General features: G+C 48.7%; 9 protein-coding genes across 10 annotated transcripts; 3 read left to right on the top strand and 6 right to left on the bottom strand.

The window, feature by feature from the left end:
* The first annotated feature begins 4632 nt into the window (after nt 1-4632).
* Nucleotides 4633-6248, top strand: PPTG_10035 (hypothetical protein). Its single transcript, XM_008905276.1, has 4 exons — nt 4633-5438; nt 5496-5665; nt 5734-5981; nt 6042-6248. Exons 1-4 carry the CDS (start codon nt 5110-5112, stop codon nt 6177-6179), a joined length of 885 nt encoding a protein of 294 aa, XP_008903524.1. The 5' UTR covers nt 4633-5109; the 3' UTR covers nt 6180-6248.
* Nucleotides 5977-9334, bottom strand: PPTG_10034. Of its 2 annotated transcripts, XM_008905274.1 has the most exons (7): nt 8889-9334; nt 8335-8816; nt 7299-8265; nt 7141-7224; nt 6992-7077; nt 6690-6924; nt 5977-6617 (listed from the first exon to the last, which is right to left on the bottom strand). In XM_008905274.1, the coding sequence occupies exons 1-7, from the start codon at nt 9276-9278 to the stop codon at nt 6231-6233; spliced, it is 2631 nt and encodes an 876-aa protein (XP_008903522.1). In that variant the 5' UTR covers nt 9279-9334; the 3' UTR covers nt 5977-6230. The 2 variants fall into 2 exon arrangements, with proteins under 2 accessions (XP_008903522.1, XP_008903523.1); XM_008905275.1 differs by having other exon boundaries at nt 6690-7077.
* A 458-nt stretch (nt 9335-9792) lies between these two features.
* On the top strand, nt 9793-10360 carry PPTG_22632 (hypothetical protein; the record flags this gene model as incomplete). Its single annotated transcript, XM_008905488.1, has 2 exons — nt 9793-9977; nt 10306-10360. 2 exons carry the CDS (start codon nt 9793-9795, stop codon nt 10358-10360), a joined length of 240 nt encoding a protein of 79 aa, XP_008903736.1.
* A 532-nt stretch (nt 10361-10892) lies between these two features.
* PPTG_10033 (hypothetical protein) lies at nt 10893-11189 on the top strand (the record flags this gene model as incomplete). The annotated part of the gene is made up of 1 exon (XM_008905273.1): nt 10893-11189. One exon carries the CDS (start codon nt 10893-10895, stop codon nt 11187-11189), a length of 297 nt encoding a protein of 98 aa, XP_008903521.1.
* A 1000-nt stretch (nt 11190-12189) lies between these two features.
* On the bottom strand, nt 12190-13623 carry PPTG_10032 (hypothetical protein; the record flags this gene model as incomplete). Its single annotated transcript, XM_008905272.1, has 3 exons — nt 12190-12352; nt 12423-12574; nt 12643-13623. The coding sequence occupies 3 exons, from the start codon at nt 13621-13623 to the stop codon at nt 12190-12192; spliced, it is 1296 nt and encodes a 431-aa protein (XP_008903520.1).
* Nucleotides 13624-13733: 110 nt separating this feature from the next.
* Nucleotides 13734-13976, bottom strand: PPTG_10031 (hypothetical protein; the record flags this gene model as incomplete). The annotated part of the gene is made up of 1 exon (XM_008905271.1): nt 13734-13976. The coding sequence occupies one exon, from the start codon at nt 13974-13976 to the stop codon at nt 13734-13736; it is 243 nt and encodes an 80-aa protein (XP_008903519.1).
* A 608-nt stretch (nt 13977-14584) lies between these two features.
* Nucleotides 14585-18477, bottom strand: PPTG_10030 (hypothetical protein; the record flags this gene model as incomplete). The annotated part of the gene is made up of 5 exons (XM_008905270.1): nt 14585-15174; nt 15200-15238; nt 15261-16194; nt 16256-16869; nt 17044-18477. The coding sequence occupies 5 exons, from the start codon at nt 18475-18477 to the stop codon at nt 14656-14658; spliced, it is 3540 nt and encodes a 1179-aa protein (XP_008903518.1). The 3' UTR covers nt 14585-14655.
* A 237-nt stretch (nt 18478-18714) lies between these two features.
* On the bottom strand, nt 18715-19983 carry PPTG_10029 (hypothetical protein). The gene has a single exon (XM_008905269.1). The coding sequence runs from the start codon at nt 19937-19939 to the stop codon at nt 18998-19000; it is 942 nt and encodes a 313-aa protein (XP_008903517.1). The 5' UTR covers nt 19940-19983; the 3' UTR covers nt 18715-18997.
* A 339-nt stretch (nt 19984-20322) lies between these two features.
* Nucleotides 20323-21661, bottom strand: PPTG_10028 (hypothetical protein). The gene has a single exon (XM_008905268.1). The coding sequence runs from the start codon at nt 21608-21610 to the stop codon at nt 20459-20461; it is 1152 nt and encodes a 383-aa protein (XP_008903516.1). The 5' UTR covers nt 21611-21661; the 3' UTR covers nt 20323-20458.
* Nucleotides 21662-22734: the final 1073 nt, after the last annotated feature.

The following is a 22734-nucleotide window of genomic DNA, read 5'->3' as shown; positions in this document are numbered from 1 at the left end:
GGAAGACATCTCGCACGAAGCGCTTACCCGATGGGTCGATCTACGTCTGGAGTATGAAGAGATCATGAGGGCGCGCTGTGATTCGTCAGGAGAAGACTTGAAGTCCGTCATGCGTTCTGTGAAGAACTCGTTTGACGACAGCTTCCTCGACACGTTGTGTGAGACGAAATGGGAAAAGACAAAGGATGACCTTACCGATGAGTTTATCTGAAACTGGGTCATGGATACAGTACGGAACTTCAAAAACAATGCTTTACCAAACATTGACAAGCTGTTCCAAGACCAGTTAGTGATGTCGACTACCAAGTCCGATATCGATGCACGGGTTATGGACTACTTTCATCTGTGCATCACGATTGTGAAGACCAATGGATTAGTAACTTTGTTCTCGGACGAGGAAGGAACTAAGAAAAAAAGTGTAAGGTGTTGTTAAATTGCCTGCCTGGAGAATTGAAGAATCGAGTGAAGAACGAGATTGACTTCAGATTTCCCGCCGCTAAGTCCAACGTGTCGGTACAGTTCAAGGTCGTGAGTTAGAAGGCCTTGGAGATAGACCGTGAAGACAAATTCCTGATCAGGAACAAAAGACGTTCTCAGGCCACGGAATTGAAGCCAACGGCAACCTCACGACCATCGAAAAGAGCCAAAATCGTGAGGGATAAGCGAGTCGTTCGCGAATCTGGAACTCCGGCTGCACCGCGAATATTTTGGACCAACTCAGAGAGAAACACCCCGGCCCAAAGGAGGATGTTGGACCTGCGGAGGTCAGCATCGGCAAGTCGACTGCCTCAAAAAGGCCGAAGCCGATGCCGTTGCTACCAGGAAGCCGAGTAAAGGGAGGCAATGTAAAGCTAAGAAGGACTAGCTAGTGTCCACCTGGTCGAACGGGGTAACCCCCTATTTTGTGTGTCAATGGGGTTGTCGATGTGGAATACTGTGCAGACTCTGGGGCAGAGACATCGTGTATCAGCTCTACGACTCTGAAGAAAATTAAAGAACAAGGTGTGAATTGTGGCGCTGAGCGATTGGAGAACCCGATCGAGTGCAGATTGCCGGGTGGTGAGAAGACGTGGGCACGTGAGACGACAAAGTTGAAGTTGTCGCTCATGACAGCGGCAGGACCTGTCAATATTAACAAACCTGTGCCATGTTTGGTACTGGAACGAGATGATGATGAATTTTTCATTGGAGATGACGTGCTGAAGTTTATTGGCATTGATGTCGAGAGACAATTGGAACTTTTGGCGACGCCGAATTGCAATGATGGAGATGATGGCGAAGAAACGCCGGATGTGATGGCAGGAGGGAACGACGCTGAGGTTATCCGAGTTGCTGTTGAGGCAATGCTCCAGCGAGCACTGGATGAAGGCTTTCCCGCCGAAAAACTTGAGCAGTTGTGCACAATTGTGATGCGTACGATGTCTGGAGAATCGTACTCGGTAATGGTCCCCCTGCAAAGGTCGAGCCGATGAAGATCAAGATGAAGACGGGTTGTAGGCCATGCAAGGCGATGGATCGCAAGTATGCGCCGGAATACCAGGCGTTTCTGGAGTCGTTTAACGACATGCTGGTCAAACTCGGGTGGGTGTACGAGAATCCAACGAGTCGCTGGGTCTGTGCTGTACTACCATTACGCAAGCGTGGCGATGGTGGCTTTCGTCAGACTGTCGACTACAAACCTTTTAACGCTCAGACTGAGATTATGGCGGGTCTTATGCCGAACCTTCATGTGGACTTGGAGAAAGTGAGAGGTAGCAGACATTTTGGGCTGTTTGACTTCATTAAAGGGTACTGGCAGCTCGCGCTTGCCAAGGAGTGCCAGGAACTGGTGTCCTACATGACCCGCAGAAATATCTACACACCTACTCGGGTCCCACAAGGAAGTGCTGATGCAGCACTGTATTTTCAGTCAACAATCGAGCGGTGCTACGCGGCGCTGTTGTATAAGCACCTGTTAATATGGATAGATGACTTGCTGCTGTATGCTGCGGACATTGATACGTACCTCGATAAACTGCAATAACTGCTACAACTGACAGCACAATTCGGTTTCAAGCTCAGTGTAGCCAAGTCCTGCATGTACATGCGTGAAGTTAAATGGTGCGGCAAAGTTATAGATGGTGAAGGGGTGAACCATGACCCTGAGCAGATAGAAGCTTTGTGTACCATGCCCAAACCGTCGAGCGCTGGTGAACTTCAACAGTTTCTCTGTTCTACGAACTGGATGAGAGACAGCATTGTCGACTATGCTCGATTGGCACGCCCACTGCAGGATACACTGAACAAGGAGATGGCTCAGGCCACTCGGCGGACCAAGCGAGTGGCAGCGGGTATATCGATCACACTTACCGAGCAGGAATGCGAGGCGTATGATGCGGTGAAGCAGGCTCTGGCCGACACGGCCACCCTGGCGTTCCCAAAGCCAGACAGTGAGATGGTTTGCTGACGGATGCCTCAGACATTGGATGGTCAGTGATTGTATCGGAAGTGCCTAATTGGAAAAGTGATGCAGACATCCAGGACCAGCAACACGAGCTGTTTATCTGTCTTGGTGGTACTTTCACTGGCGCACAAAGGAATTGGAGTGTCATAGAGAAAGAAGCCTACCCTATTGTCATGGCTTGTGACAAGCTCAGCTATGCCCACGTGGATTTCGCATGTATTGCGACCACCGCAATCTGATACATGTCTTCGCTCCAGGCCATGAAGTGAAGAAACATGTTCGAGGAAAACTGTTGAGATGGTCAATGAAGTTGATGGAGTATCGCTACACTATCGAACATATTGAAGGGATACACAACACTTGGGCTGATATGGTATCTTGCTGGGCAGGAGTACGTCCCGCACCCAGTGTAGCTGTGCAACACGTTACCTTGCGGCGTCAACGTGATGAGGATCAAAGTGACGAACCTACCGGTAGGCGAAACGTTATCCCGGCCGATTTGATCGTTTAGTGATGGGAACTTTGCATGGCCGACAGCAGATGAACTGTGTGCAGCTCAACAACGGCACATTGTGGACCTTCCAAAGGTCCTTGACCGAACATGTGCGGGGCTACTGTGCAGTCGTGACCGGATTTGGGTCCCGTCTAATGAGAATAGGCGCGTCCAACGGCTGCTAGTGATCGCTCACTGTGGAGCACAGGGACGTCGGGGTCGTGAAGCGCTACTGAACGTGGAGAACCGGAGGTTTATCATACGGAATCTCTCAGCTACGGTAAAGTCTTTCCTTGCTGGCTGCCTCCTATACCAGCACGTAAAAGGGGGGAAGATAGTGATGCGACCGTGGGCTGATACATTCCGGTGCAATGAACGAAACGGAGATTTGCATTGGGACAATGTGACACTAGGCGATTCCTACGGTGATTACAAGTACTTGTTGGTGTTTAAGGAATATTCGACCCACTTTTGTGAGCTGGTGCCGTGCGCAGTGCCAACAGCAGCTAGGGCTGCAGAGGCGATATTGGACTGACACAGTCGTTACGGAAAGCACCTCGTGTGCGGATAAGTGACCAAGGCAGTCATTTCAAAAACCAAGTTGTGGCTGAAGTGGCAAGGCGCCTTACTGGTGGACAGAGGTTTACGGTGGCGTATAGCCCATGGACAAATGGATCAATTGAGAGGCTCAAAAGGGACTTAGTGCAGGTCTTTAGAACCATGTGCCTCGAAGCAAAGGTGGACATTCGTGATTGGCCATATATCATTCCGGTGGTTCAGTAGAATCTGAACCATACCCCGATCCCGTCTCTTGGGAACAAGGCACCAGTGGAGCTTTTCTGTGTTCTACCTGCTGCTTCTCCACTTGACTTCGGGTTCAACACCCAAGACAACGCTTTTCTTGAGCTAGACACGACCTCCAGCCAGATCAAGAAGAAGTTAGCTTCGCTGCAAGCTAGGGTGCAAGAGATATACAAGGTTGTACAAGAAACAAGGGCGAACCAAACGAGACGGAATCAGAAGGCACAGAGAACAGCCAGGAAGGCGAACTTCGATGTTGGTGACTACGTGTTGAGGTCAAGGTTGGATCAAAACCACAACAACAAGCTACTCGTTACATGGATAGGTCCGTACCAGCTTATTGATACAGACGAACACTCCTTTCGTGTACAGCACTTAGTGACTGGAGCGGAAGCAGACGTGCACGCCTCACCCCTCAAGTTCTACCTAGATGCGTCTTTTGAAGTAACGGAGGAGATCCGAGAGCACGTGGCTGCTCAAGGAATCGTCTTTACGGTTGCGGAACTCAAGAGCACTGGTGGAACTCGGTAAAGAAGTGGCACGAGATACCGGTAGGGTGGAAAGGTTTGGAGCCAATTGAGGACTCGTGGGAGTCGCTCAGCTCATTGTACAAGGATATCCCAGTGATGGTGAAGCAGTACATGGCTGCATCAAGTGATACTGAGCTAACTGTAACATTGGAGCAACTTTAAGGCTTCAACTTGAAGAGTCTATGTTGCTTGATCAAGATACCATGAATTTGGTATCTTGATCAAGCAACATCGACATAAATCCAAGGCTTGGCGGCATCAAAGTGTGCGGTCAAGTTTTGGTGAGGCGGTGTAGTGGGGCGACGGTCTTCAGGACCTGACCACACACTGTGCTGGCGGCCGAGGACGGTCCCAGCAGGAGCTGGCGTAGAATAAGACTCAGAGGTGGGAGAACTCGAGGCAGATACTTAGGCAGTGATGTAGGAGTAGCTGACGAGAGTCTCAACTATCTCATTCTGGATTTTGCAGAGTACAATACAAGCAAGAGTTCAAAGGAAGCACCAGCTTCCCTCGCAAGTGTGTTCATTCGGATCCCACTACAAAGCGGTGAAGCATGGGGTTTAATTCGAGGGAGAGGTAGCCGTGTTTGCAGTATGATCCGCCTGACGCCGGTTTCAACAAGCGCACCCTCTTGACTTTTGCTGCACTCCCAAATATCACTACCCGATTGAGGCGGACGGCTCCATGTTTTCTTACGCATTGAGTCCATGGTAGTACGCTGTCTTGAAGTGGTCCTTTTTTTTTTTTTTTACTTTTATCACTTTTTTTCAAAAAAAACTTCCGGCTTTTAGAACCGAGCCAATACTTGTAAACGACTCCTCACCTTCAGTACGACAAGAATCATGACGACAGTAGGAAGAGCTATGGATCCTGTTGGTAGCAACATTGTGCCAGAAGAGGAAGGTGACGGTGCTCAGCATCTCGACGATCTTCTGGAAGAATTTTACTCGTTCATGTACGAGAAGGCTGTGCTGGCAGGACCGACGGGAACGAGTCCATCGAAGTCGAAGGTTACAGGCAAGAATAAAGGTGGAGCTGGTTCCCCACCGCGTGGATCTTCGCTGATGCATGATACACACAACAAGCAAGTTGTTGGCGGACCTTCTACTACTAATGCCCCAGTCTCAACGTCCCTTTCGAGAGAAGTTATGGATGCGTTGTTACCACCAAAGTACGCTTGAACAGGGCCTTTTCATTATGAGGTTGTTCTAACTAATTATTGCTCTAGAACTTGGAAGGATGCACAGGGAAAGTGGCAACGTATGGTGAGTATGTTACCTGCAACACGAACGGAAACCCAGCGCCTTCAAGAGACCTTCGATCAGCTATTAAAGCTACACCAGGCACGAGTGCACGCGATCTGTCCCGTACGAGAGAAATTTTTCTTGCAAGTTTTCGGTGCGTTGTATTGTGTAAAAAAAAACTTTCGTTAATACTTACCGCACAATTTGATTTTTTTTATTCAGAGGAGCTGATTCGCGAAGTTTCCTGCGAGTGCCCAGAGCGAGGTTTGATGCTGCTGCGTCTACATAATGAGCTGCGACTTACAGTCGAGGCGTATCAGACGCTCTATCATAATAGCATCGCGTATGGGAGGCAGAAGGCAGTTCAAGCCGAGGCTGGCATTGGTGCGCTTGAAAAAGAAATCAGTCGCCTGAAAGCTGAGCGTGAGCTTCTTGAATCTAAGAAAAAGGAACTAACGCACAAAGTTATGGTACGATGAAAGTAATCTCTCAATCGTGGAATTGTTCTTACAATGTCATGATGCCTACAGTTCTTGGAGAAACAACACAGCGAGGAAGAGAAGAAACGACAGCTTCGTCACGCTCACACAGTGCAATTCTTGCAGACGCAGTGCCAAGAATTAGAGCTTTTTCATCGTGAAATGACACAAGACCCGACGTGGAAATAGAGCTTCACGTTAAAAAGAAAACTTTCAAATATTGCAGATATTCGGCCTTGATTAGGTCGATTTCTCGTCCTTCGCCTCCTTTGCGTCTTTCAAAGACGCCGTCAATTTGTCTGCGTTCGTTTTGTAGTCCCAACGCCGCTTGACGATATGGTGCAGAGTCTGTTTGTTTAGTGTGGCCAACTTTCCTTCTCGAACGAATCCGCCCAGATTCTCGGGTGGGAGTGCAAACACATTTGCAACTTCATGTAAGAGATCGAAGATGTCGTCCACTGCTGCTGGCGTTGAAGGGGAGCAGAAGGCTTGGCGGTATTCGCTTACGTCGCGAAGTAGCATACAGGCACCATCAGGATCAAAGCGGAATTTCCTCAGATGCTGCAGATACAAATCTTTGAATGATCTCGCAAGTGCAACAAGGAAACGATCGCAGTTCTCTTCGATCTATGATGACAACACAATTAGCGACTGAGTCATCTACTGTGTATGCAGACATTGAAAAATAGTAGGACGCACCAGGACTCGGCAGATTAGAGTTACGAGTGGCTGCAAATACTCCGTGCACTTCTGACACGCCTTGGAGGACGAGAGCGACATGCTGGCTTGGCTGCCGAGGAAGTCACCTTTGCCCTGGTGCGCGGTCAGGATCTGGCTAATTGCCTTTTCAATCACAGTCAACACTTGCTGAAGACCGGCTGCAATAAGGCTCTCAAGCTTGTTGAGGCACTTTTGTTTGCTTTCTTGGCAGATTCTAAAAAAAAAAAAATGAAATCAGTGGTAGTATTTGCTACAACGTAGTAATAAATGAGTCGATGTACGTGAGTTCGGTAGGTAGAGACTCTTGCAATGGCGAAATGAATGAGTCAAATTGCTCATCCAGGAAGTTAATTCGCTTGAGTAAAGCCTAAAATTAAAAGCCATTTAGCTTTGTTAGCTCACGTAAAGATCAAATAAAACACCATCATACCTCGGTGACGATGAAAAACTGCAGTGGAGACTCTGGTGTCAGCCGCTGCTCTTGCAAAACCCCCTTAGATAATGTCATGAGTTTCTGCAGAAACAAGGCAGTAAAAATGGCGTCACTACGAGGAGTGATATGTATGCACTATGATACGTCAAACGTACCCCCAAATATTCGTCTCCAAATGATGCCACGAAGGACGTAAAAACCTTGGTTATGAGTTCTCCACGTAGCTCAGACCCCTTCAACACAATGTCGCAACGATCAATTGCCTCGTCCATCACTTCTCCATACCTGGCGGGTACGCCTTCATCTTCCGCAAGGCCTCGAAGACTCTCGAAAAATACTAACGATGCCTCCAACTGGGCGATACAGCCATCTTTTTCAAGATTGGACGATGATATCGATGTGGTTGAGGCTGAAGACACCAGTTGAGTGGTGGAAGCCGACGGAGACGGTGTGGATATGTTTGCAGTCGCTGTAGCTGAGCTTTTGCTTTTGGAAGCGCCTCCTTTTCCCTTGGAAGGTACGGGTGGCTGGGGATACTTCACTACCGACAAAATGTCCTTGAATCGGTCTTGTAATAAATCCAGCTCTGTTTGTAAATACTTTTCCCGATGGTTACCGAACAGAGAATGGAGCTGGAGATCGAGAAAGGTATGGATTCTCTCGTTCATAACGACAGTAGAAGTTTCTTCCAATTGATCATCGTCGCTACTTGGATCTTGGTTTGAATCAGCAGTTTGCTTGTAAGATTTGGGCTGGTTTGCACGGTCGATAGCTTCAATCTCTGCCACCATTGCACACGTTCTCTCGTACGCTGAACATAATAGCTTGACGTAGTCTCGGTTAGGCGATGATGGTAGACCTTCTGCGTCAGTAGCAACGGGGCTCGACGATTCAGTGTATCGCCGCGTCTTGAGAAATTGGTCTAAGAAGGATAAAATGCCAAACGCTGGGTCATTGAACAAACGCTCTACCAGCAGCTCACGGATGGAGTCACAGGCAATGGAAGGGAAGACACTGTCAATAACTGGAAACTGGTCCGTACAAATACCCAGAATTTTTGTATACAGTGCATCCAGATCCTCAATGGGATCAAGTGACGCCACAACAGGTGCCCCAGAAGTCCTACATCGACACACACATAAAAAATTTATTGTAACTTTTCAATAAGAAGTTAGAAATTCAGCCACGTACTTGGCAAGTCGGTCACACATGACGTTCCATACATATCGATCCGCCACCTTCTCCTTGTCGTTGTACTCAATCAATGACTCGGCACATCTGCGCATTCCCATCAAGTTGCCTTTCTCCTGTTCGTTACTGAACTCCGTCAGTAAATTATTCTCCGTCGTCTGACTCAATCGTTCGATTTCCGTCACTGCAAATGCAATCGTCGGCGACGACAACTCGGTCGAGAACTCACTCATCTTCTTGATAATCCGCGAAGCTTCATGCAGCTGGTTCGGATCATGGAGAGTATTGAAAAGTCTGTTACTTGACTTGGTCAGCTTGCTACTGGGGTCGTTCAGAGCCAGCAACGCCTCCATCAACTCGTCCGTCTCTAAGACTCTTGATCGTTCAATGTCCAGACTCGACAGTTTATCTCCAATCATCACAGCGGACGAACTCACTTTAGTAAACCTCTCCTCCAAGTCTTCCATCTGAGCACATATATCCTAAATAAAAAGAAAAATTAACCATCATAATTTACTTACATTTCTCTAAAGAAAAATAAAAAAAATACTTACGTTGAGCAGCATATCCGGCTTCACCAGTCCGTCCTGGAACTTGCTGCTCACTCGTCGACTGTCCTGTTCCAGCTCTGCAATACGGTTGGACACAACTTTGCAGTGCTGTACCAGACGATCAATAGACTCAGCCAATACACTCTGAAGGGCGTTCAAAGATGAGGTTTGCTGGGTGAAGGAGGCGAGACTGCTCCTTGTGTCAAAAGTTGGGTCTATTGGCTCCCACGTGCTCGTTAGCAGCTCGTCCACCATCGTCTCGGCGTTGTAGGTGCTCGCATGGGGACGAGTTGAGTCAGTAGCAGCTGTCAGAAGTTTGTCCAACTCCGTACTTGGGCCTGGGATCGAGGAAGAGCGAGCTCCCCATGCCGGGACTTCGGTGCGTCCTGTCATTGCGGAATAAACTTCAACAAAGATCTTTAGACGTCCTTATAGTGAGTTAAGGGCTTGGATTTATACTCCGATTTAATATACTCACAGATTGCATAAAAATTTACAGAATAAGTTTTGTGTCATTAGCTATTCTATGATGGAGACAGTTGAAGTGCAAGTGGTCGTCCGCTGCTCCTATTGTGCCGTTGGTCGTTGCACAAAGCAACGAAATAAATGGTGTGGATATCAGTGGAGCAGTGTCTTCGGTTTGGTTGTCCGGGGAGATCGGGCTCAGGAGGAAATCTAGTGACAGCTTGGACTTGACAACCTTGGCCGCGGTAGTGACACCAGCGACAGTTTCCGATGTTGCAGACTCGAGGAACTGCCTAGCGTGTCGTTTGCAATATCCTCGCAGTTGCACGAACTTGTTGCAGTTGGGGGCTTTGCAGCGCCGACCACCACCGTGAGAGAGACAGAAACCGGTATATTGTCCGAGTTTCGTGCAGCCTTCGTACGAGCAGCGACGCCCACCACCATGAGCGACACACAGCCCTCGTGTTTGTGCGAGTTTCTTGCAGCTGGAGACACGGCAGCGAACGCCACCGCCGTGAGCCTTGCACAGTCGTCGAGTCTGTGCTCGCTTGCTGCATCCTGGGACGGAGCATGGTCGGACTCTCGTCGGTTGCACCATTATGTTATGTTTTGGTGGCGTTATTGCTGGTAAGTTTTGGAGTGAGAGCCACACATTCATCTGCTGATATGCAAAACATAATCGCTCCAATTGAACCAAACACCATAATCCAGCTACATAATCAGCGTGGAGTCATGATAATGCGTAATATTCTACTCCTGGTCAGTCACGGTGTGTAAATGTGATCTCCGTTAGCGAAACGAGCGCAACTAGGCTGTACCACCATCATTACATGTAGATGCGTAGTAACCAAGACGTGTCGATTCAGATGAGAAAGCGAAGAACTTAAATGCAACACTGCATATTTTGATTTTTTCCTCAACAAAAAAAAAACACTCACAACCCAACAATGAACAGGTTGATGTTTGAAGGTGGTGGTATGGTCATGTTCGACATGTTTGGCTCGAACTAATAACTGCTAACCAGGATTTCAGGTATTTAGGTGAAATCGGGGGTCTTACGAAACGCTGACAAAAACAAGAGACTCAATAACGTTTTACAGGTCATTGTGGAAAATTATGAGCGATTCGAAACACCCCAGGATATTTCCCCCTCGGTCTAAACCGAATTTTGCTCCCGCAGATTCCAAGTTGCACAGGCGAAATAATCCGACATTACGAAAGGCTTTAGCACGAACCGAAAGACACTGACATGCACCTCGTTGCCTATGCGGAATTCTTGTTGACGTTTGCACTCACTATTCTGACGAGCTGCGAAAAAGCTACCTCCGCGGTGACTGGTAGGGACTAGACAAGCTTCGGTAAGAATCCACTGAACGATGCTCTATTATCCGCGCATAGTAGCCTTGATGAATCTATACAAAAGAGATACTTATCAAGCCGGCAAAAGCTCTACGAATGACGAGGGGAGGGAAATCATACCATCGAGCGTGCGCATAGCGTTCAAAAGGTTCACGACAAAAGATGATACGATCTACGCATGGAATGGGAAATGGGGGTGAGAAGGTATGGTGGGCAAAAGTACTGAAGCATTACAGGAAGACCAAGAGCGATTTTGATTTGTACTTCTGGAGAGCGTACTGGGACTTCCGTTTCATGGTATGGGATGTGAATAAGAGGACCCCGGCGATGATGTACGACAGATTGAACGTTGTCAAGGCGACCAGCCCGGCCGACAAGAGCTATCACATTTACATCAACTGTCTAAGCTTCTACGAATTCTATCATGGTCCAACGTACAATCCTATTCACGTTTATGGGCCAAAGTTCAAAACTGACTAAGAAACTGAGCATCTAGTTGAGCACTTAACAACCGATGCCGATCTTTTCTGGTCTTGCCTTCTCCCTACCCCTGCGTTATTATCCACACAAGAGATTGTATATAACTTGCTGCCGTCATTTTTTCCCCTCAATATCTCGAAATCCATTCTCTGCTTCTTATTCCTAAAGTGGCAGTAATTTGCTGGAGTTTTCAAGAGAACCCAAAGAAGCTGAATTGAGAGTTGTGAGAAATCGCAAGATCGTCAGAGATACGCTGGCCCAGGAGTAAATCAACTAGCTTTCTTGTCATTATATCGCTGACCCAAACGACGAGAACATTACGAAGACGTCACGAAGTGGAAATCTGCGCGGATTCAGGTCACGCTTTGAGTCAATTTGGAGATGTAGCACGCGCAATTCACTAGTGCTGGTTTTTTTGGAACTGCGTATGAATTATTGCTGTACCACGCAGTTCTGGATGGATTTTAGCAGAGATTACCAGTCGTGCTGAGGATGCGTGCAGGCAGAGTCTGAGTACGAAAGGATTTCGATGTTTGCTTCACATTTCGAGCACAGCGGTGTTGCTGAAGAACGGAGGTTTTGTGGCCTAGAAAACATTTGAGCCGGATCGTCTCAGTATGTTGAACGAGACGTTGGATAAAATTCAGACTTTGTGGATACGTGTCAAACCCACGCTTGTAGTGGTTGGTCCCGACTTGAGACTCTGCGAGACATTTACGTAGCATGGTGCCCCAGCTCCAGTGGGAATTTCTTACCATGGTGGGCTGTTCAACCCAAACGACCCGTATGCACTGGAGCCAACATTTTAGCAGGTTGTAAGTCATCGAGTTCGCTGAGTTCCCTTCTAGCGACGATAGTACTAGTAGACGATAAGCAAAAAAACGAGAAATCCTGAAGACTAAATATGGCATGGTGCTGCGCTGGACAACAAGGTAGAATCCACTTCATTAGTAGAGCTCTCTGTAGAAATCCAAGCTCGATAGACCTGGTGCTGCAGTTCTCAAAACTGCGATCCTTTCTTGTTACCGATACCCTTCTCGTTTGCATCCTTCCAGTCGTCCCAGGCGCGATCTTTATACGTCGCCTCCTCCACTAACTTCTCGTCGTCTTCATCGCCGTCTTCTACGAGCTGGTCATACCGACGCGGTCCCTGCGGTGCCTCCCTGTATCAGCAATAACAAATAAAACATCAGACACTCCACAGTGCTTATCTCACTGAAAACCACAACGCACTGTTCTCTCTTCTGCCTCTCCATGGCATCCGCCACCTCGCGGTCCGCGTACTCCTCCAACGTCATCGTCGGGAGGCGGTGACCAGGCTTGAACACGCCCGAGCGTATCGTTTCACGCCGCATTTCCATCTGCGGGTTAATCCGCGTCACCTCCTGCATCAACACAGTTTAAAACACCATCAGCGCTGCCTCCACAATCTCCTTAACGTCTTTGATCGTACAATTCCCTGTCCCTGCACAGGCGGCGGCGGTCGATGCGCCTCCGAGAAAAGATCCTGCCTCTCAGTAGCCGCGTTCATCTTGAGCATCGTCTCCAGCATCTCTTTCTCCTGATTAATCGACGCCTGCTCCTCCATACTCTTAACCACAGAGAGCTGAATGAAGGTCAGTAGCTGCTCGCGCTCGAGGTCCTCCATGTCGTCTTCGTCCAGCTCGTCAGCGTCCTCTGTTGCCTTCTCTTCGCGCCGCTTCTGCACTTGCTGCAGCTTCTTCTCCATCTCGCGCTGCATCTGGAAGCGCTGGACCTTCTCGTCCCTCGATAATGAGAACTGTTTGCTCTCCAGTCGCTCGTATTGCTCGCGTCGCTTCTTCTCTGTCAAGAGACCAACATTCTCAGCACGGTCCAGGAACTCGGTGAGGAAGACGTCAGCCTCGCGTAAGAACTTGATGCGGTGCACCACGTTGCGAGTGTGATCGGTGGGTCCCGAGCGCTTCTCATCTCTCTCTGTCTGCTGGAAGAACGTCTGCTTGGGTGTGAGCATGCCTAAGTAGTACTCGATGCACAGAGCGTAGAGCTGCGTGTTTTGCAGCTCGAAGAAACGCTCATTAGCTGACAGCACACCGTCCAGTTGACGCTGTTGGACGCATTGCTTCAGGTACTGCAGAGTGCTAGTCAGCTCATCCTGGAAGGCCTTGGAGCTCGGGTCCGATACGGATGTGCTGGGGCTCTCAAGCGCCATAAAGCGGCGGTGAGCCTCCACGTAGCTCACTCGGTCGGGCAACGAGGAAGCCATGACCACCGAAGATGCGGAATTGACAGTCGATTTGCTCCTGAAGAGAGATGTGGAGTGGACCACATGTATTGCATACCACAGGAAGTGCTGACAAGCTGGCAATGGGAGACTCTGACGTACAGATAAAAGTATGTAAAGGGAGACAAAGTTTGATTCATTCTGGCAGTGTAGAATATTGCGTAGCATCATAGAGGTAGGCGATAGACGCAAAGAACATTTTGTGCCTTGACGAGAGATGGTTGATAGGTTGATTTCTCTTTTCTCATGTCCATCGCTTTATTCCTTGCTGCGCTTGCGGCTTACTCCTTCTTACCAGTGCCCGTGGCCATGGAAACCTCGCCACGAAGGATCTGCACGAAGCCGAAACCGAGGCCGACGAGCATGCCCTTGAAGAGGGGGCCGTCCGACTCGCGCTTGATGTAGGTGGGACGCTTGACGGTGGTGAAGAGCTTCTGGTCAGCAGCGACGTGGCTCTCCTTGTTCACGAGGCCGGAGTAGGCGCGCGTCTGGCGGGCAATGCGGGCGGTCTGACGGGCGAGCATCTTGTCGGTGGTAGGAGTCAGGGAGGGAACGAACTTCGTACCTGGAGCTTCTTTTCTTCACTGAAGGCTCCAAGCCCCACCAACGGCAGGAGACAAAGACATGGAGTCCCCCCACAACCTCACATTTTTAAAAACGGGTCAACAACCGGGGTATACGAACCTTGAGGTGTAAAACAACAAGAGACCGACTGTTTAAAGTCAGTAAAGTGGATAGGTTCGTGTAGATTTATTTAGGTGAATGTATACAGACGGTATACACATACTATTTTGGGTATACCGTAGATGACAAATAAAACACCCGCCGGTATCGTCTAAAATACTGTAATCTTTTTTTATCCCTGTATTTTGTAATGTGAATACGCCGAAAAGTGCCACAATTTGTCATGTCGTAGGGTAATTTATTCATGTCAAGCCGAAAACTCTTTTTCTAAAGTCAATCTAGGATAAGCCAGCAAAAATATATGCAGAAAATGTAAACAGAGAGGCGATATTTGCGTCAATAAATGTTTTTTTTTTATAGTTGAACCTCACGCTGGAAAGCTGACTTTTTGGGAGGGGGGGGGGGTTGCTGTCATCTACGATAAGTACTTCCTAAGGCGAAGACTATTTCCAGCTAAAAATAATGGCATTTCTTTTTGTTGTTTAGTTTTGTACGTGCCTTGACACCCCATACCAAGTCCTACATGTCCGTTCTCATCTGCTGCATCGTGCGAGCCAACATGTCAATATCGGTTGCAGCGCCAACTTGGAAGGGGTTACTATCCACCTGCAGACGAATTTCTGGGTCGTAGCACCAGCTCATGTACAGAGTCGTCGAAGTTCGGTATAGCGGACTTGGCATCGCGAGTTCCATACTTCCCATCTGCAGTCCACTGTTAGTTGGCGTACATAGCGACCCAAGTCGCTGTGCTGCCTTCACAGACAATTCACCTTTGCTCATGAAATAATCGACCCATTTCTGCTTGTAAACATTCGCGAGAAGATAGCCTGTGCTGTTTAGCGGGTTCTCGCGGAAGGGCAACAATACCAATTTGTCCAAACCTTCGATCTTAAAGATGTCCATCAAAGGAAAAGCCAATGTGTGCGACTGGACACGAAATCCTAGGGCCACATCAAGTAAACCGTCGATAAGCGGCTTGCAATCCTCAAAGTCATAGTCAAGTATCGAAGCTCCGAACACTTGAGTAGGCCATTCATACTATAGCCATAGTGAAGGCAATCACCGAATATCGAGCATCGACGAGCGACATCGTGGAAATCCTCTGGAATAAAATAATCAAGAACATTGGACCACGACATTGTGTACGGCCGCATCAAAGCGATTCGGGACAACAAGTGTTGATTCTCCAAGTCGTTGGCAGCCTCTCCGCGAACCGCCTTCACGACGCCGTAATGCACCTCGATAGTTAGTTTGTTCTTCCTCATTAATCCTCGAAGGCGGTCCAAATTCTGGATAATGTGGATGGTGAACAAATCTACCACCGATAGATTCTCAGTCGATTTTTTCTTCGTCTTCTCTTTCGCCGCGTAATCGTCCAGAATCTTCGTAAAATTCACGGTGTTGAACATGATATCTTCCTCGAGTGGTGGAGCACCTGACGGTACGTTCCACATCGTCAAACTGCCGACCAGAGGAACGTCAGTCGATTTCACGGAGGCTTCTCTTTTATTGTCTCTCTTTTTCTTGCGATTGCGTTTCTTCGTGGTAGTTCTCTGCTCACTTGTTTCCACAATTTCAGAATGATCTTCTTGTTGAGTCTCTACAAGAGAAACAGCATTTGGCGACGCATGGACCTCACCAGTCAGCATATACTGGGTCAAATCAAGTCGGTCAATCTCGCGGCGGAAGCAATACACCGCTGAAAACACTCGTTTGTTATATTTCTCCAAGTTGCGGAAGAATTCTGAACGCGCTTTCGAACCCGATATCGGTTTAGCCGACACCCAGTGTTTCAAGTAAGAAATCACCTTAGAGTTTTCGTTTTGGCCAGTTGATTCCAACACTTTATTAGCAGTTTGGCGGAAATGTTTCAACGTAGTCTCACTCCACGTGGACGAAAGCCAAACCTCCATGACGCTCCAGATCGGAATTTCCGGTAACGCGAGCATTTGAGCGACAATTTTACACTTGGCAACTGTAAATTCACTCATCTCGAACCCCACAAATTTTAAAGGAAGATTTTTCTTCTGTTCATCGTGAAGCGTGGCGGCCAGTAAACTGCTGAAGTCGTTAAAACCGATAGCAACGTGAGTCGTTCCGAAGAAATAGACCTCCGCACGGTTGATTGTTCGCAAAATTTGAGCGAATTCGAGCGTCATATGCAGGAATGTAGCCGCTTTCCACTTCTCTCGCATCGATAATGTCCCCAAATCTTAAGGACTCCGATCGATCATACAGAATCTGCATTGCAGCAGTCCCATGCCATCGCTTAATCATGTCAGCAGGGTCTATGTTGGCGAAATAAGCTCCTTCGCGCATGACGGACGCTGTCATCCATGGACTAGAGCTGGCATTCAAGTAAGCACGATACAAAGCTTTGCGGGCGAATGTCGCGTCAATTCCTGAAGGCCATCCACGCTGTTTCGGGAACTCAACATGAACTTGGGGCGGTGGGTTCTTCACAAACATCAGCACTTCACGTGGTAGCTTCTTTTGCTGTTGAGGGTCTGACGCAGCAAAAGCAAAGCGGGTAATATTCTCGAGCTTTTCCATCCGCGCAATGTATTCGTCGATGTCCTCTGTATCTTCGTCTCTAGAGCTCGTAAACACATTCTTCTCATTTGACTTGACTGCGGCTGCAATGCTTTCGGGACGCAACGTATCACGCTCTTCACGCTGCACGTGAGTTGGTGTTTCAGAGACTTTGTGGACAGATTTTGGCTTGTTATGTTGCTGTGAACGCCGTTAGATCTCAGCATCAGTATTTCTCTTGAATTCCTGAATCTTCTTATTCTCTTCGGTTCCAAAGGTTCCAAACGATGCAGTTGATAAAATGCTCGAATGGATCGCTTTCAAATAGCTGATACACTCCGCTTGCGTCATACCCAAGCTCTCCATGCATCGAACTCGCCGCGTCCAGGCTTTATGGTTCAGAGGAGAAATAATGCCAGCGGTGGTGGAATTTAGAAGCGCCATCTCAGCATTTGGTACCATGCCCTCCGATGCTTCAGATGAAGTACTAAATCCACGAGAACTGATACCGGGGACATCTTTGGAATCTCGGAACGTCATTAAGTGCACCGCAGCAATATTGTTCAGCACAAGTGACACATCATGGCAACAGGACGCACAAGCCGATATCCCCTTTCGATAACATTCTTCAGCAGCCTCCAAATCGCCCTTCGCAAACCAGTCAGATCCCTTTTCACGCCACACCTCGGCAGTCTCAGTGTTTCCAGAGAGCTCTTCGCCACACTTTACAAACCCAGGAGACGCCAACTTGCAACACCATTCTGCAAATGATCGAAATCTTGAAGTCTCCATTGCAGATCCCGTCTTGACTATATTTTGCAGCAGTTGCAGTTGCTTGGGTAAAATATTCGGTAAAGTATTACGGGCATGAGCAACCACACGTGCTGCAATCGTTTCAGCTCCATTTTCGCCTAGAGATGACGCTAAGCGTAGCCATCCTTTGAAGTTGGTAGGATCCAGATGAACAGCAGCACCCGAAAGTTGGACGATCGTACCGTAGTCTCCTTTTTTGAACCGACAAGTCGCGATGTTGTTGAGTAATTGGGCTAACGTACTAACATCAGGTTGCTCAGCTTGTATCGCACGCTGATAACACGCTAGCGCTCCACGACCTTCATTTTGACAATTTAGGGTACTGAAAAAATCATTCCCAAGATTTTTCCAAGTCACCAGGTCGGTTGGAACGTCCCGCCACGAAATTATTTCTTCGGATTCGTCGACACGAATGCCTACAGTCCCATCCATTCTTACTTTGTAATATGGCTCTAGCACCACAATCGCTCGTCCTTTTGGAAATCCGCTAGCCACTTGACACTGTTTCTCGAGTAACGGAAGCTCCGAGTCCAGTATCCCATAGACAGCAAGTTCCACCAAATCTCCCGTCACGTCTTCGAGAAGGAGTGACGTCGCAGAGATACTGAAGAAGGCGTCGTCGATTGCTACCCATCCGCACAAATATCGTCCTCGGTGTACTGTGCCAAGCTCCAGTTCCTCCACTAGCATGGGCTTGAGTGTCTTCAACAATCTCATGTCAGATTTTGGTTTCGTGTCGTCCAGAGTAAAACCCATTGGAACAGCCCCAGCTTTCAGTGCTTCTGAGCATTTTTTCTCAGCGTAGATGCCTCCAGGTCGAACGAATGTAGAGCGTTTCTTCTTAAACTGTTGGATTAGCCCCTCGCGTGTTCTCGACTGCTGAGCTTGCTGCTCCATCTCTTCTGCTCGATTTAAAATGTTCTGCGTGAATGCTGCCTGCTCTTGCTCAGACAGATTTGCTAGATGCTCCATCAGCTTTGACGGGTCGAAACTCATCGGAAACGCGTTAGATCCTACCTCAGCAAATGGACGAGTGAGTGGAGTGAAGAAAGCGGTCAGATTGTACCTTTACGAGAAAGGTGAAGCCTCGTCTCATAAACTATCGACTGATGCAGACCGACACAAGTCATGTCAGTTTGTCGTGAAATATTATTATTTAAGGTGGGAAACCGCGTGAAATCTTGTCGAGAACTTGAAGCTCGATCACGATGAAGCATAATTCTTTAGAAGATTGTTGTGCGCCAACAGGTCATAGGCAAACGCCGCAACCTCTGAAATTAAAAAAAATATATGTTCCGATGATTATCCTTCGTCAACACATCTCCTGTTGTGTACATGTATGCACGGCTGAAGCTGCTGGATACTACAGAATTCTCATGCATAATCTTAAAGTGCGAGTTGAAAGGCACCAAAGCGTCCGAACAAGGTCCAGAAATGGTGAAAGATGAAGAGGGTAGCAGATTAATCCCGCCGTCAAGGTCAACTCGGACTGCTAGCAATCACAGAATCTTGAAATCTATAGCAAGCGCTTGCGGAGTTGTTCGAGGAACACAAACGTCAGCAGCGTCTGCGGTCCCAGGCGCATATACGCTGGCAGCCATCCCTTGTACAGTCCTCGCAGTCCTTCGTGCTTTACCACCTTGACAAAGCAGTCGGTGGCGCTCTTATACTCATTGTGGTGCATGTTCATCAGCCTTGTTTTGACCACATCAGCCGGTGCACAGGCCGTCGTCGCCACTAGACCAGCCACCATACTGGCCAGAACGTGAGTCTGCAGATTGTCGTGCATCGGCACCACTTTGTTCTCGAGAATCGTCGACTTGGCCAAGTCGTAGGCTGCAATCTGTCCGGTCGTCAAGAGCATGGCACGAATCATATTGGGCCTCACTCCACGCATCAACGCCGCGAGTCCCTCCTCCTTCTCTACTCGAATGAGTCCGTCCACTGCGTGTTTGTAGTTGCGTCTCTTCTCGGGCGGCAATCGACTGTCCGCTTGCATACGGATATTGACAATATCTGCTGGGTTGCCAAAGGCTCCTCCGATGATTCCTCCGGTCATACCCAGTAGCACATTGTGGCCTGTGGAGATCGGTTGGCCGTCGTTACGGCGCACCGCCTCGTCCTTGAGGTAGTGGTAGACTGCAAAACGCATGGTGGAGTACGTTCCTTCCCTCATGGCGCCTCCAGAGATGCCCTGGTAGAGTCCACGTAGTCCCTGCTGCTTGAGGATGCGGCGGACAGCGGTCACCAGCCCCAGATTCTCCTTCTTGGACGTCTGAAGGTGGATTTTGAGCAAGTCGAACGGGTGTGTGAAGAACACGGCGCCCACCGCGGACAGTCCGCCGAACGTGTAGCTGGCTAGAGGTGGACGGGGCTTCAGAGTGATGGTCGCATTGAAGCTCGAGTCTTGGAGCTTGCTATGCGGCAGTTTAATTGTCGCGGTGGTGGACGAAGACATCGTGAGGTGGGCAGCTACGATAAGAAACTGACTGTGAGACTGACGTACTTGATTGGCGACTTTGTGGCCCGAATTGTGACGAAGTGCCTCGGGCAATGATGATTGGAGAAAACGACAATCGATTATTGGATGAAAATACAAATTTAATAGGCGCGTCATCACCCTGCTGGGACGAGGGGCAAATGTGAGCCTGTGTATATGACGAAAGCAATACACTCATATAATAGTGCTATCCTCCACTAACGTTTCTTTCTCCTGCGCGCGAGTAGTAATAATGATGCAAGAATATCGGTCGGTGCAATTAATACGCTATAGTGATCTAATCTTGCCCATTTACTTAGGCGAATGTTGACTGCGACACTCACCTGAGCCGCTATGATGCTCGTTGGAGTGTCATATTAGTAATCGCGGCACCGATGATAAGATCGTACGTAGCAAAACTTTCTTTAGTCGAAATCAATTCGTTCCTTTTGGACAGCAATTTGTACTCTTTCATCTACACTATGCAGTAGATTCACCCTAAGACGACTTAGCCGCATCGCTTTCCTCTAGGAAGGGCTGGTCAATGTATCCCAGCTCACCCGGCGCGTAGAACGTCTTCGAGTCGTACGGGTTTAGCGGCGCATCGATCTCTAGACGCTTCACAAGGTCCGGGTTCGAGATGAAGTAGCGACCGAAAGCCACAAGGTCGGTGTCGCCACTTTCCACAGCCTTGATAGCCAACTCGCGGTTGTAGCCAGATGCCGACAGCAAGACACCGTCGTAGATCCCACGGAAAGTACGCGTCATGGATCCGTCGGTCGCAGCGTTCGGGTTTTCGTGCAGCTCGAATGCACGAGGCTCGATGAGATGAACATACGCCAGGTGATATTCGTTCAGCTTCTTGATGACGTAGCCGTACATTCCAATGGGGTCAGACTCGAACTGGCCGAAACTCATACCGTAAGGCGACAGGCGAATACCCACACGACTGGAGTCTACCACCTCGAGAATCGCATCCAGAGACTCGAACAGGAAACGCGCGCGGTTCTCCATAGATCCGCCGTACTTGTCCGTTCGGTCGTTGATGCCGTCCTGCAGGAACTGTTCTTGCAGGTACGCATTGGCACAGTGGAACTCGACACCGTCGAAACCAGCAGCAAGAGCATTCTCAGCTGCCTTCTTGTAGTCCTGGACAATAAGCGGGATCTCGTGGGTCTCCAGAGCACGAGGTTGCACGTGCGGTTTGGGGCCTTCACGGGTGTAAATGTGAGTGCCGGACACGTCCACGTTGGAGCTGGAGGACACCGGCAACTCTCCGTTGGGCTGGCTAAGCGGGTGACTCATACGGCCAGTGTGCCACAACTGCAGGAACATGTGTCCTCCCTTGTCCTTGACCGTGTCAGTCACGCGCTTCCAGCCTTCCACCTGCTCCTGGTTAAAGATACCGGGGGAGCCGACGTAGCCCCGAGCAGTAGGCGAAATGTTGGTGGCCTCAGCGATGATGAGACCGCCCTTGGTGGCGCGTTGACCATAGTACGTGGCCGTGATCTCGGGCGGCACTCCTTCCTCGCCGTGCTTAAGACGGGTTAACGGAGCCATCACGACGCGGTGCTGCAGCGTCAATTGGTTCAACTTGCCGCCGAGTGTAAGGGGCGTGAAGAGCTTGGGTACTTGCGACGTAGCCACCATCGTTGTAGCCTGGTCTTAAAGGAGATCTGGGGCTGGGAGGGCAAAATCACTTGTGAGCAGAGGGGGATAATGGCACCGGATGTGCACTCGTCGACGATGACGAACATGCAACGGGACCAAAAATGATGATGGCAGACGCGTGTTTACATAGGACACTAAAGCGAAAAAAGTGACAGTGAATGATACCTGTGTAAACCGATCAACAACAATTTGAAGTCCTTGAATAATTTAATGAGATTCTTACAAAATTGCCGAGCTTCACTCAAAACTCTGTACACGCAACTCATTAGCTTTCATTACGAAATCGCCATGGACGGTAACAACATTCGTCGCTTTGAGCTGTATGCGTACTAAGTGAAGGTTAGCAGCGGCAAGAGTTTTCGGGTGGTGATTACAAGTGTTGTATTCGTGCGCCTTCAGTAGGAAAGTTTCGCAGTCGACGAAGGACGGGCTTGGGTACGAAACCAAAAAAAAAACTGAGCAGATTCGGTCATTCGCCGTACGAGCGGATGGACTACTTACATGTTTGTAAAACACAAGATAGCTAGATTCACTTCATGAGTTGGCAGTGCTGAGGTTTTCTCGCGTCCTTCCAAGCCTAAGAAAATGATTTCATTCCAACAATTACCTCCTAGCCCTTAGGTCGTCTTCCAACTTCGACTACTCTAAGGTTCTACCTACACGCTCACAAGCTTGCTACCTCGCTCTTCATCTCCTCCTCGCAACCGTTGCTCTCGGATGGCCTCCCCATGTCATGCAACATATGGGCCTTCCACTACGCTTTGCTCGACTAACTTTGAAATCGATCCATCCCGTCGAAATCAAGCTGATTCTAACTGGAATGAGGAGCAGCATCACGAGCAGCGAAACTCCACAGCAACGCTGGGGACTATCGCATGATACAGATCTTGAGAACGTAGCTCAACTCGTATCAACTATACTGCGAGCGATTCTGAAGTTGCTGAAGGTCACGCAACCTTTTTTTTTTTGGCTTTGTCGAGTATGTGAAGAATGGTCGCAGACTTGTTCTGTACCAAAACGACTGGGAGGCGTTGTATCGAATGTAGTTTTATGGTAACTTTATCTCAAAACGTGGGTCGGAAAAGACAACGATATCCGTCGCA

The sequence above is a fragment of the Phytophthora parasitica genome (assembly GCF_000247585.1).
Source record: "Phytophthora parasitica INRA-310 unplaced genomic scaffold supercont2.20, whole genome shotgun sequence".
NCBI classification, from domain to species: domain Eukaryota; phylum Oomycota; class Peronosporomycetes; order Peronosporales; family Peronosporaceae; genus Phytophthora; species Phytophthora nicotianae.
The sequence above is the reverse complement of the archived record's forward strand: the minus strand, read 5'-3'. Positions and strand labels throughout refer to the sequence as shown.